Source organism: Cervus elaphus, chromosome 5 (genome assembly GCF_910594005.1).
Source record: "Cervus elaphus chromosome 5, mCerEla1.1, whole genome shotgun sequence".
In the NCBI taxonomy this organism is placed as follows: Eukaryota; Metazoa; Chordata; class Mammalia; order Artiodactyla; family Cervidae; genus Cervus; species Cervus elaphus.
Window position 1 is genome coordinate 28,670,870 of NC_057819.1, and position 14,203 is coordinate 28,685,072.

Genomic DNA, 14,203 nt, shown 5'->3' on the forward strand with positions numbered 1-14,203 from the left:
CTCTTGGTTAGGGGATTTCTAAGGAAATGGCCGTTTCTCTGCTTTATGCAGAAGAATTTTGTATTCTGTTTAAGAGTTATGAATTGATGACTTTCTGAAAATCTAAGTGCATTACAAAAATTTATGTTGTTTGATTTATTCCAGTTGGAAGAAAAAAAAAATAGGGCATAGTGAGAGCATGAGTAAATTTGTTCTTTATTATATATTTAATTTAAAAATTTTTGTATTTTATTAGAATACCCTAAATCAGAGTCTTCAGAATTCCAGTGTGTTGACCAATGCTGTTTCATAATAAAATGTTAGTTGTAAAATGAGAAAAATTAGACTCTATATATCCTGCAAATCAGCAATTCCATTCCTAGGGATTTATTCTAGAATAAATTAGAATTTAATTCTAAACCTAGAATTTTTACAGAGAAATAGAAGTATTAGCTACAAAGATACTGATTGCAAGATTTTGTTTGGACTTGTGAAAAAAAGGTATTTAATATCAACTAAAACTTCAGCATGCCTAACCAATGCAATTTTATGTAGTCAAGGTATAGAAATATATTTATTGACATGAAAGGATGGCCATCAAATAGTAAGTCAAAAAGGAGGTTTAAGAACTGTATGATCTGGTATGTGTTATATACAGTTATTTTCAAGCATAAACAACTTGAATATAATATTTGCAGTGAGTGAGTGAGTGATAGTTCCTCAGTTGTGTTCAACCCTGTGACCCCATAGACTGTAGCCCGCCAGGCTCCTTTGTCCATGGGATTCCCCAGGCAAGAACACTGGAGTGGGTTGCCATTTCCTTTTTCGGTATTGGCAATGTAGACAAATAATGCTTCAGGAGCTTAGAACATACTTTTGTATTCTCTCTACAGCTGTGGAAGGAGGGTTATATTATTGCTTCCATTTTAGAAGAGAGGGATTTTAAAAAATTTATTATATTGAAGTATAGTTGAGTTCGGAGAAGGCAATGGCACCCCACTCCAGTACTCTTGCCTGGAAAATCACATGGACAGAGGGGCCTGGTGGGCTGCAGTCCATGGGGTCGCTATGAGTCGGACACGACTGAGCGACTTCACTTTCACTTTTCACTTCCATGCATTGGAGAAGGAAATGGCAACCCACTCCAGTGTTCTTGCCTGGAGAATCCCAGGGACGGGGGAGCCTGGTGGGCTGCCGTCTATGGGGTCGCACAGAGTCAGACATGACTGAAGTGACTTAGCAGCATAGTTGAGTTACAATGTTGTGTTAATTTCTTCTACACAGCAGAGTGATTCAGTTATATATATATAATTTCCATTCTGGTTTGTCACAAGCTATTTTTTTTTCATTTATTTATTTATTTATTTTTTTAATTTTTTTATTAGTTGGAGGCTAATTACTTCACAACATTTCAGTGGGTTTTGTCATACATTGATATGAATCAGCCATAGATTTACACTTATTCCCCATCCCGATCCCCCCTCCCATCTCCCTCTCCACCCGATTCCTCTGGGTCTTCCCAGTGCACCAGGCCGGAGCACTTGTCTCATGCATCCCACCTGGGCTTAGTTGGAGGCTAATTACTTTACAATATTGAAGTGGGTTTTGTCATACACTGACATGAATCAGCCATGGAGTTACATGTATTCCCCATCCCGATCCCCACTCCCACCTCCCTCTCCACCCGATCCCTCTGGGTCTTCCCAGTGCACCAGGCCCGAGCACTTGTCTCATGCATCCAACCTGGGCTGGTGATCTGTTTCACTATAGATAATATACATGTTTTGATGCTGTTCTCTCGAAACATCCCACCCTCACTTTCTCCCACAGAGTCCAAAAGTCTGTTATGTACATCTGTGTCTCTTTCTGTTTTGCATATAGGGTTATCATTACCATCTTTCTAAATTCCATATATATGTGTTAGTATGCTGTAATGTTCTTTATCTTTCTGGCTTATTGAGTACAGTTGCCTGTGCTGTACCATAGGACCTTGTTTATCCATTCTGTATAACATAGTTTGCATCTGCTAATCCCAAACTCCTACTCCATTCCTCCCTGGAGAGAGATGCTCACGGGCTTTCTGTGATTTGTCCAAGTTCATTCGACAGGTGAATCCTGGGCTCTGAAATTCACCTCTCTGTGCCCACCAAAATCATGCATTTCCCCCTACATGTACTGTTATGTGGAACTGCAGGTGTATACAGGGTCCACTCTGCAGAACACACAGTGTCTGGGGGAATCTCCATCCTACCTGAACATCAGCTGTCCTACTGTTTGGGGCACACACCGTGTCATGGCCACAGACCGCTGTTGTGACAGCCCTGCTTGGAGGAGGAGAAGGCAGTGAGGCTGCGGGGTGCCATGGAGGAGCCATCCCAGCCTCTGAGGTGACAGTTCACCCAGTTTCCTTCTGGAGCTTCAGGGGCTGAGACAGCTGGGTTGGGAATCAGAGGTGCAGATGCATGCTCCGTCTGTGTTTGTGCGTCTCACCCAGACAAGGTGTCTGACCCCTCAGGACACTGAACAATGGATTTTTCCTCCTCTTTAGATGCTGGTTTGAGAAAAATGGGCTTCCCTGGTGACTTAGATGGTAAAGAATCCTCCTGCAATGCTGAAGACCTGGGTTTGATCCCTGGGTCAGGAAGATCCCATGGAGTAGGAAATGGGAATCCACTCCCCTATCCTTGCCTGGAGAATCCCATGGACAGAGGAGCCTGGTGGGCTACAGTCTATGGGATTGCAAAGGATCAAACATGACTGAGTGACTAACACTTCACTTGAGAAAAATAATCCCAATCCTATCAAAATAAATATATAATCATGACCACTATTCAAATGATAATTCTGATTTCCTTTCACTAACCCCATGTGCATTTTGAGCTGCTGCATTTATTATGTGATGGATGTAATGGAAGATACTGTCTCTCCACTGGGCACCTCAGACTCACATGTTTAATATGAAGCTCTGGATCTTATCTCTTGGTCTGCATCCCAATGTGTGTCCCAGTTCAGCTCCTGGTGACTGCAACCTTCAGCTGCTCCGGCCAAAACCTGTGTCCTCTGGTGTCCTTCCCTTTCGTCCTGTGTCCAGTTCATCAGGAACGTGTGGAACCTGTCTTCAGATTCACTGGGGTCGGGGCCACTTGCTCCCTCCACTGCTTTCACTCTGAGTCCCGTCATCAGTCTTTCTCACCTGAATGTCCCAGTGGCCTCCTAGCTGGTCTCTGTCGCTGCTCTGTTCTTGCTCTGTCCTTTCTCTGACCTTGCTCTGTCTTTGCTATTACATTGCTATGACCTTGCTTTGACCTTACTATGTCTTGCACTGACCTTGCTATGACCTTGCTCCATCTCTGATGTGATCTTGCCCTGTCCTTCTCTGACCTTGTTATGACATTGCTCTAACATTGCTCTGTCCTACCTTGCTCTGACCTTGTTCTGACCTTGCTCCATTTTATACGCCTTCAGTCCATGCCCAGTGCAGCTGGAGGGTCCATCCCCTCATTGAGGCCTCCGTGGTTCCCCCCACACCCTGCCAGCGCTTTGCACCTGGGAGTTTCCCGGCCTCTCAGGGCTCCCTGCAGAGATGCTTCACACCTGTCTCCACTGCCAGCTTCTCCATGATGCTTCTGGTTTTGTGCTTGAGCTCCCCCTGCCCCCCACCACCTTGCTCAGCTTTACTTTTCTCCAAACTAATTACCATTATCTATCATCTATCTGTCTGTCTATCATCTATCCATTTATCATCTGTGTATCTGTCCATCTACAGTTCAGGATCTCAAAGAGTCGGACACAACTGAGCGACTGAACTGAACTGGACCTCTTTATCTAATATATATCTTAGCTTTATGCTTCTTCTGTCCCCTGTTCTAGAATACATTTGTCCCATGAACTCCCTACTTTATCCCACTAAAGGGTGAATCTCTAGGGCCTCTAACTGTGCCTGGGACACCTAGGGACTCAACACATGTTTGCTGACTGTTTACTTAATCGAAAACTATTTCTTGATTATATTCATTATCAGGTATAGTTTTGGGCATTAGAGTACTATACAAATGTTATTCTTGTTAAAATTACTCAAATATATCATTTTTAATTTGGGGAGGGAGATGTGAAATAAGATTTTTTGATAGGTGTGTGTCATTGATTTGAACAAATTTGCCAATTCTCTTTCAAATAAAAAGTCATTTTTATATGATCCTTGTAGGTGTCACATCTGTTCTTTCCTTTCAACTTTTCACCCTGTCTGCCTTGTTTTTGTTTTCTAGAAAAGAGGCACAATTAGATGAAGAAGGACAGTTTCTTGTCCGAATAATTTATGATGATTCTAAAACATATGATTTGGTTGCTGCTGCAAGCAAGGTCCTCAGTAAGTTGAACGTGACTTTCTTTCTTTGGCTAAGCTGCACATCGATGTCCAAGGGCATGCATGGTCCAAGGTCACATTGTATAGTTGCACAGGTTGTGCATTGCACAACCCTGATGGGAGGACAGTCACATATAGTATTAGGCTCAGGTTACACTAAATCATGTTATTCTTTTTACAGACTCTTTAGAGAATAGAGGAGCTCTCTGCCCCTCCCCACAAAAAGCCATGTGTTGAGGAAGCAAAAAATTATTGATACTTAATGTAATAAGTTAATGATGTAATAATAACTTAATGTTGCCATGTCAAGATCACAATAATTACAAAAACATAATATGTAGAAAATCTTATCTCCAAATCCCTTTTGTAAACACAAGTTTTGTTAGGTAATGGTGAAAGAAACAAGAAACTGAGAGCTACATGAGACAAAACTCATGCAAAGAAGGCAAAGTAAAAAAAAAAGCTTCACTGGAAAAAAGTTGTTCTCAAAGTAGTATCTCTTATCATTGTAGTACTTAATTTATAGTGAGGCTACAGTTTGCATAGACTAGATGGATGCTTTTTAGCTTTGTCAAATATAGCTAGAAGAGAAAATGCTACCTCTTGTAAAATACAAGAATTACCATAAAAGTATGGTAAATTATTAATAATAATCATAAGAAAAATATCCAGCATCACTAGTAATCAAAATTGACACAAATATGAAATAATTTTTATATAAATTTGACAATTGGCAAATTAAAAATCTAGTGTAGTCAAGGGTAGAGTTAAAGGGGAAATCATACACATTTAAAATCTGATGGGAAAATAAACTGTTTTGCAGAATAATTTTGCATCATCAGTCAAAGTCTGTTTAAACATGTTCAAATTTTAGATATATTTAGAAAATTTTCATAAAGAAATAATTAGATTTATTTGCATTAAGATGTATGTGTATTTTCATTTCAGAGTTACTTATATTATCAAAAGTTGTAAAAACCTGCATTTTGAGCAAGTGGGCATTGGTGAAATGAATTGTTGCATATCTGTGTTAAACAAGACTGATTAAAATTGATATTAAGAAAAATTTTAATTTTAGGAAATAACAGTAATTCAATATTAAGAAAAAGGCAGGATCTTAGGCTATATATTATTTGTAACCTGGTTATTAAATATGCATGTTTTTATAAAGAAAAATGATTTTGCACCCAAATATCTGCCTGGTGGCTCAGACGGTAAAGAATCTGCCTGCCAATGTGGAAGGCTTGGGTTCAATCCCTAGGTTGGGAAGATATGCTGGAGAAGAGAATGGCTTCACACTCCAATGTTCTTGCCTGGAGAAGTCCATGGACAGAGGAGCCTGGCAGGCTATAGTCCATGGGGTCACAAAAAGATACAGCTGAGCAACTAACACTTTCACTTTTCATCTTCATGTGCATTCTTGATGATTTTAAAGATCTTTCTCTTATTTTTCAGAAAAAGTAAGTTATACCTTACATATAAGTTTGAAAAAGCTCAAAGTTTTGTCACAGAACCTGAGAAACTGGTTGCTTTGCTTTTAAGTACAGATTTAGACTGTTAACGTGTCAATATGCTGTCTTCTCAGATTTCATTGTATTTTCCTGGCCAGATATTTTTCCTGTGATCTGTTCACTGTGCAAAGAAATTGAGGATATTTAACATTTTTGTCATGCACTTATCTTTATTCCTGCCTCTAATGATTTTCTACCTCTAATATGTTTTGTTTCTATTGTTGCCTCTCAAATCTATAAACTAGATCTCAATGCTGGAGAAATCCTCCAAATGTTTGGGAAGATGTTCTTCGTCTTCTGTCAAGAATCTGGTTATGATACAATCCTGCGGGTCCTGGGATCTAACGTCAGAGAATTTCTGCAGGTGAGCAGTTTGAGGTCCTGGTCCAAAAGTTCTGATTTTTTCTTCTCTCACGTGGGCTCTAGAATCCCTTTGTTCAGTTGGCTGGATGAGTGTCTAGCTGCTGAAATGAAATCATAGGGACATTTTCCCTAATTCACATAAAATAATAAGTATTAGATGGTCTTGAGTACATTTTAGCATTTTTCCTTCATATTTTTACTTTAATTTTTGGTTCTGACACTAAACATTCAAGTTCTAAGCTAGTGGTCTCTGAAAGTCTCAACGTGTTGTGATCCATTCAACTGCCTTTTAAAAAATAAGTCTTTGTGCTAGTAGCTCTGCTTTTAGGTATATAACCTGGGCTTGTTTTCTAAGTCATTCTGACTTTAAGTAATTAAATAATTCATCAGTATCTGTAAAGTTCTACCTGAAGCTCATTGTTTCAGGGAAAGAGCTTGTCACCAAAACAGGTTTAAGAATCATTGCTCTCAGTTACATATTAGTTAATCTACTCTGGAGAGGAAAATAGGAACTCTTCCAGAGTCAGTCTCAGGTGAAGTCAAGATAAATAATGTCACCAAAGGCTTTTGTTTTCTTGTTAAAACTACTTAATTTTTTTCTTTTTACTAGTGAATGACACCATCAGGTGGGAGACTATTTTGGGATCAACTGTCCTATTTTAAGCACAGGCATTTTTGAGACTCTCCTCTTAAAATGTGCTAACATTGAACATTATGTGGTTGTTTGTAAAGAATATTTCTAAACTGGCCGCTGAGAGCAGCCAGATCTTGCTGGAAAATGATGTCAGTGCAAGACCAGCTGAACTGGAGCCCAGCTTGGAGGGAATGTAAACGACTTTCAGTCCAGCTGCGTTATTGATTTAACAGCCAAAATAAGAACTTGAGTGTTTAATCAAAATGTCTGTTGTTTACATAGTGACATTTTTCTTATAAACTTAAAACAGCATTAAATCAAGATGGAAACCGGTTTCCAGTCTCTGCCATGGATTTACCAAACTACTGGTGTCCAAAAAAACTGCCACTTCCAAAGGAAGTCACTGCCAGGAGATACTTAAATTAACCTTTAACAGGCTGTATTTAAATGAATTATTTTACATGGATTAAAGTTTGAGATTTAAAAATATTTTGAGATTTGGGGGGTTAGAATGCATTCCCATTTTTAATATTTCTGTTGACTCCTGGTCGCTTTCTCAACTAAGTTCCAGTTGCAATTTCTTTCTCTTAATTTTATCTTTCTCTCTCAATGGTCACATCTGTGTTGACAAAACAATCATGCAAATAGTTTACTTTTACCTTTACTCATTGTGACTGTCTGCTAAGTGTCCAGTGGCTCAGTTGAGGACTGGAGACTCCTGGTGGTTTCTCCTGGTTCTAGAACTGTCCTGACTGCAGACTCGCCTCTATGTGACTAGGGTAAAATGCACAGTGGGCTTCAAAGAGAATGCAGATAACTCGGGCCTGTTTCATATTGATTACATGGTAAAATGATAACGTCTTGGGAATACTGAGTTATATAAAAATGTATCATAAACATCAATTTCACCTGGTTCTTTTCCCTTTTTTAAATGTGGCTACTAGAAAACTTAACATATATGACTGATGTTTGTGACTTGCTTTAATGGCTCCTAAGTCTTTTATTTTCACTGGACAACATTGTTTTAAATAGTTCTGAGTCCATTTTCATCAAAGTCAATAGGCAGTTTTAAAATTGCACACAATTTTATTTTATTACTATTATTATTTTTTTGGTGCAAGTATGAACACTAAGGAAACTGTAAAGTTAGAATACTATAAAGTTTTCATCAATATTGTTTATATTTGAATTTCTTCCTGGTTTTGAAATTGAATATCTTGATGGCAAACTGGTTGGATTAGCATATTGCTTTCCTGAAAAGTAGGTATTTATGGTATGAGTAGGCTAATTTCAAATAAATTAAATGGACTTTTTAAAAAAAGTGCCTATGAGATAAAGCAACTGATTTTCATAAAGTTTTTTAAGATTCTAGTTCACATATAAAAATTGACACTTTTCATTACATAAAATAATAAAACATTCTTTATGGTAGACATCAATCCTTTGTAAAAGAGTAGGATAAACTGGGCCTTATTTTAAAGATATTTAAAACATTTTTTTGAGTCTTTCAACACTTGACTTTAACTAATCATTGAGTCCTTAGAGTCTGTTTCCTAAACACTGAATTTTTCAGAATCCTACCACTTGTCTTCATTTCCCCTAGCCTTACGTGGAACATTCCACTATTCTCTACAGAATGCATAGGTTTCCTCATCTCTCTGCATGACTCCATCTCCTCGCCATTCTGTAACTAGTGATTTTTCTTAAAAGCAAATATATCTCATTCCATCATTTACTTGCTTAAACCCTTCAGTGATTCCCAGTTGCTCCTTGGAAATGTAAAAAGCAATTAAAATAATTGAAACTACTTACACCCCCATCTACCTCTCTTTCTCTCCTGCAGCTCAGTCAAACAGAATTTCTTTCAGACTATATTTTTTTCTAACTAGCTTTCTCCATCTTCTGAGCTTTTGCACCTGCTCTTCCATTTGTCTGGACAGTCTTCCTGCTCCTTTTCACCTGGATTGACCTTCTTCCTTCTGCTGGTCAGATTACTTCTTCCGGGAAGGTTCCACTCCTCTGTTAAGCCTCTACCCTGTTGGAGTCAGGGAATTGACATTTCTCACGTTTTCATAGTGTGTGTATCTCCCTACCCACAGGAGTTCTCACTGTAGATCATTTCCTGTTTGGGACTGCAATGTAAATCCCATGAGGCTGGGGGTTGTGTGTAGTCCCTTAATGATAGTATCATCACAGATACTATCTGGGAATGAAAAAACATATTTTAAAAATGAATAGTTGCTGTTTATACAAAAATAGGAAGCATATACCCCAAAAGCTCAAGATTAATTCTATTAAGGGTAAAAAAAAATTCATTTTGAGTGAGACTATATAACTTTACTAAGAAATTCATTATAGATTGAAATATAGAAGAGTAGACATGCTCTAGACCAATTTCCTTTTCATATGGACATAGCAAATTACTGTTTATTAATAAATATGCAACTAACATTACTTATATCTATTGAAATTTTCAAAATGTTTACCCTGACATTTCCATCTGAAGCTCTCAGGTAGCAATAAAATAGCTACTGAAATTCCAACATGGGAAGCCACTGGCCATGCCTTGGGCCAGGCACCTCTGTTCACTTGCATCCTTCTGAGGGGTACTTCCTTGGGGTTGTCCCAGCCTCTCAGTTGGATACATTATTAAGAATTACTGTATTAAAATACATATCTTTTGCTTTTCTCGAAATAATTTTTGTGTTTTCTGAGTACCAGGCACAGTATATAGCAGGCGATCAATAGTCTTTGAATGATAGAATTAGTTAATTCTGAGTTATATATATATATATTTTTTTTATTTGGCCACTAATAGGTTATTTTATCTGGTTAATAATGCCATTCCTTTATAAAAATTTTATAATCAAGGATATGCTGTGTAGATAGTATCTGTAGTTCAGTTCCAGAAAAATATTTGTTTCTCACTTAGCTTTTGTCATTTCCTTTGATTGGTGTATTTAAACAATTTGACAATTTAAACAGCTTAAATAATGGACAATTCTCCTTTGAAAGGTTTTGCTGCCAATATAAAATTCCTGGTTCTGTTTACCCAATCTCCCTGTGTTTTCAAAGTCAATTTAAGAATTTTTACATCATGTCTATTTTTAATCTACCTCAAGACTTTCACAAAAAATAGCTAAAAATTCTAAGTAGGTAAAGTAATAAAATATAAGAAACATTTTTAAAGGAAGCTTTTTAGAAAATTACTCTTCTCTAGACATTACACAATTTGGAATTGATTTTTCCTAAATGTCTGTGAGACCATCAGTTTGTGGACTGCTTATAAAAGTAGATAATCCTTGCAATTAATTATTATCCTTTTTCTAACTTAATAACCAGAAATATGATTTATTATAAAAAGATAAACAAAAGTAAGAAGACATTTTGATTTAGATTTTTGAATTTTATAGATTTTTTCCTGGATTTCTTGTCTTAAAGGTTAGACTGTATTTCACAAGAATTTTTTTCTCTATTTTGCCACTTTCTTATTCTTGAATTAGGAATAAAATGTGGTTTCTTGTTGCTGCTGTAGTAAATTTCTATGTGAAAGTTCTAGTGTATTGATTAAAATAGTGCAGAAAATATATCAGATTTGAAAGCTCAATAAAACTGCTGGTAAGAAATGTCCAGTCTGATGGTATTCCACCCTAATCACGTTCACCTTGACTTTTGATATCCTATTGCATTATTGCAGGTTGTCTTTTCCAAAAATTGCTGCAATATGATTGTACTTCTCCCCCATGACAAGTTAGAGCTCCCCCATGTCCCCCATGACAAGGTAGAGCTCCCATCCCTTGGATCTGGGGTGACTTTAGTGATTATTTGATCAGAAGAGTGTAGCAGAAGAAACATTCTTAATACTTCCTAGGCTAGTTCATAAGAACTCTTCAAATTTTCGTGAGTATCTTGAAGCACTTGCTCTTGGGATGTTCCCTGGAGGTACCCACCATGAGATGAGATGCTTCAACCACAGCAGCGGCGCTGCTGACTGAGCCCTCGTGTGTCTGGGTGACCCATCCTGGGAATCAGCCTGGTGGAGCATTATGGTGACTCCATGGCAAACTTCCATGTCACCCCACTCTGAAACCTTCCCACTCAGTCCAGATAACCCACAAAAACATGAGAATGATATCATTGTGTTAAGCTAATAAGTCTGAGGTGCTTTGATACATAGATAATTGGAACAGTATTCTGTGTGCTATTTTCCCCTTTGTTTTTTGTGTCTGTGTTAGTAGGTATATGTACATATGTACACATATTTAGAGAGAAGTTGAGCTTTGATTAATCTGGGTTTGAAAAGATAAGATTGCATATGGTCTCTGGGACTGGAATCTATGAGTCAGTTCATATCAGGGCTACTGATCCACTTTCAGTGGTGTTATGTTATTATCATGTAATATATTCTTTACCTCCCTAGTAATTTTACAGATATAAAATGAAGCCTAGATGAGCGTGGAAAGCTGTCAGGTTGACTACTGAAAAATAAAGGAGTCATATATAATCTTAGAGGCCAGTTAGGATTTAAATTATGAACCTGCTTAAATAGAAATAGGAATCTCAGTAGAAAAGCAAGCAAATACTATCTAATCATTAGCTGGAAACCTCAGTTTCTTCCACTTTTACTGTGGGTTTGGGGGGCTGTTTCACTCACTCTCCCAGTTCATATATGTCAGAGTCTTCTGCCAGGGCCTGTGTTCAGCCTGTAATGGGATTTCCTTAAATCTGTGTTGGCTCTAGGTTTTGGCTTCTAACAGAAAACACTGTAATTTGGCCAGCCTGCCAGGAGCAATCTGGAATTGATGGCCCATCTAAAATTCTTAAATGTTTGTGCAAAGTGTTATTTTGGGAAAGCTGAGGTTTTTTCCTGAACAGCTGTGAAATTCTAATACTTCCCTAAATTATTTATAATATTTTTTAGAAAAAAATGCACCATTCATTTTATTTTTAACTTTTGAATTTCAAAAGGAACTTTTCTCAACATCCAAATGCCAATTTCTGTAATCTGTATCTACTTGAAGAAAATGCACAATGTGAGAGCCACAAGTTGAGTTTAATTGGTGTCTTACTGAGGACTATGGCTGGGGAGACAGCATTTCAGGAGCCTCTGAGAAACTATCCCAAAAACATGAGGGTGGAGGTCAGTGTGTGTGGGGTGTTGGCAGAGAGGGGCGTGCAGTCAAGCACACATCTCCGTACAAAGCTGCTGCTGGTCACAAAGAGCAGGTATCATAGTTAATGTTTTTGGTGCTTCTCTAAGTGTGGAAGATGCAAGAAGCCAGGTTCATGAAAATTTTCTCCTGAAAATATCTGAGGGCCTGTTCTAGCAGTTCCCCTCATTCTTCATCCTCACCCTGACTTCTTTCCTGGTGTATTGAAGGTCAGCAGCTATAGGGCTCAGGGACTAAATTCTTATAGAACATGGTGGCAAGTGACATTCCTTAGTTGGCACATGAAATTTTAAAATTTGATAAGTTAGAATTTTTAAAGGAAGATAATATTTTAGAATTTTAAGAATTTTTCTTTGAATAATGTATATATTTTCACAGTTTTGCAAAATCCAGTCAAATGAAAATAAACGAATTTTTTTTTAAAACATGAATTTAAAAGCAGTATAATGTGAAATGGTTTACACAGGTAATTTTATGACTATTTTCAGTTTTTTCTTTAATTACAATTTCTCTTGAGATGATGGTAATAATAGGTAATTTTAAAAATACCATTTAAATAATTTTAGTGACTCAAGTATAATTTCTTTTTAAATAAATCCTTATGCTAAATTGATTCAGTCATGTCAGACTCTGTGAACCCACGGACTGTAGCCCACCATGCCCCATGGAATTTTCCCGGCATGAATACTGGAGTGGGTTGCCTTGCCCTCCTCGAGGGGATCTTCCCGACCCAGGGATCAAACCTGCGACTCTTGTATCTCCGGTACTGGCAGGTGAATTCTTTACCACTGGTGCCACCTTTACATTATTTATTTTAGAAAAGAGTCCCTGTATCTTTTCAGTTGGAAAGCTACTTCTCAAGGAGTTGCTTGAAGCAGAAAAGACAAAAGTATCATTAAACTTTGACTCTTGTTCTGACCTCATACGACTCACACCCTGACCTTGGCGTTTCCCACTATGTGGGGGTGAGTTTCTGCTTTACCTAGGTCCTGCTTGTTTCAGTTTTTCACATTAAAATTCTGACATGACATCTTTCTTAAAAACTTAAAGAATGATTTTCAAATTACATGACTCTCACAAGTAAATACTTGTTGGTCTTGCTTTTCAGAAGTGTGAGGAATCAAAAGAAAGGAAATACTGTGCCACATTCCTTTCCTTAAGTGCAGAGAGATTTGCAATGATTGATGTTTAATGCTTTTTCCTGGTATAAACTTCAGTAATGCTCTCAAATAACACAGATGGCTCCCTTCTCTCCATCCACTAGAATAAAGATTCATTTTTAAAAATTGATTAATTTTGGGAGGGGCTGTGCTGCTTGGCTTGTGGATCTGTTTCCTGTCCAGGGATTCAACCTGGGGCCACAGCAGTTAAAGCCTGGAATCCTAAGCGCTAGGCTGAGCCTAATCACCCCTAAGGGACCTCCTTAGAATAAGGATTCTTTAAAAAAAATTGTTTACTTATTTATTTTTATCTCTGGCTGTTACTGCAATGGCTTTTTCTAGTTGTGGCAAGCAGGGGCTACTCTTTTGTTGCGGTGGTGGGCTTCTCATTGCAGTGGCTTCTCTTGCCACACAACACAGCCTCTACAGGGCTCGTGGGCTTCAGTAGCTGTGGCTCACGGGCTTAGTTGCAAGTGGAATCTTCCCGGAACAGGAATTGAACCCTCTCTCCTGCATTAGCAGGTGGATTCTTAACCCCTGGACCACCAGGGAAGTCCTAAAGGTTTCTGAAGACTGAAAAATCTCTTTCTCAAAACTTTTAAGGCAAGGCCTTACTACACTTGTTTATGTGCATCATTTAGGAATTTTTAATTAGATACCCTGGAAGCAGGGGAATGATGTATTTAATTCTCAGAAACTTTTCCTCTGTACTTATATATGTGTGTATATATATACACACACACACATATATATAAAGCTTGTTTGCCATATTAGAAAGAGAAAATTTGCGTTTATTTTGAAACATTCCAAAATCTTTAAAAATATGAATCTTTGGAGTATTTGTCAAAGGACTAGTAAATCTCTTTTGTGTCCTAAATCTGTGGTGTGTACTAAATGTAGAACTTGTTTCCTAGGATGCTAGCATTGGTTTTTCCTCTGTAAATGACAAAGCTAGGAGACTTAGAGTAGCAGAATTCCTGAGAAACAGTTCTTTCATCTTGCATGTAGAAAAAATGGTAAAA

At 37.7% G+C, this 14,203-nt stretch overlaps 1 protein-coding gene across 4 annotated transcripts in view; it reads left to right on the top strand.

Moving 5' to 3' along the window:
• The window catches only part of GUCY1B1 (guanylate cyclase 1 soluble subunit beta 1), a 52,373-nt gene that overhangs the window by 14,760 nt on the left and 23,410 nt on the right, over positions 1–14,203 (top strand). For all 4 annotated transcript variants that reach the window (XM_043902271.1, XM_043902275.1, XM_043902273.1 and 1 more), the window contains 2 exons: positions 4,245–4,345; positions 6,099–6,217. In XM_043902271.1, the coding sequence (XP_043758206.1) occupies positions 4,245–4,345; positions 6,099–6,217 (220 nt within the window). The remainder of the gene's footprint in view (positions 1–4,244; positions 4,346–6,098; positions 6,218–14,203) is intronic.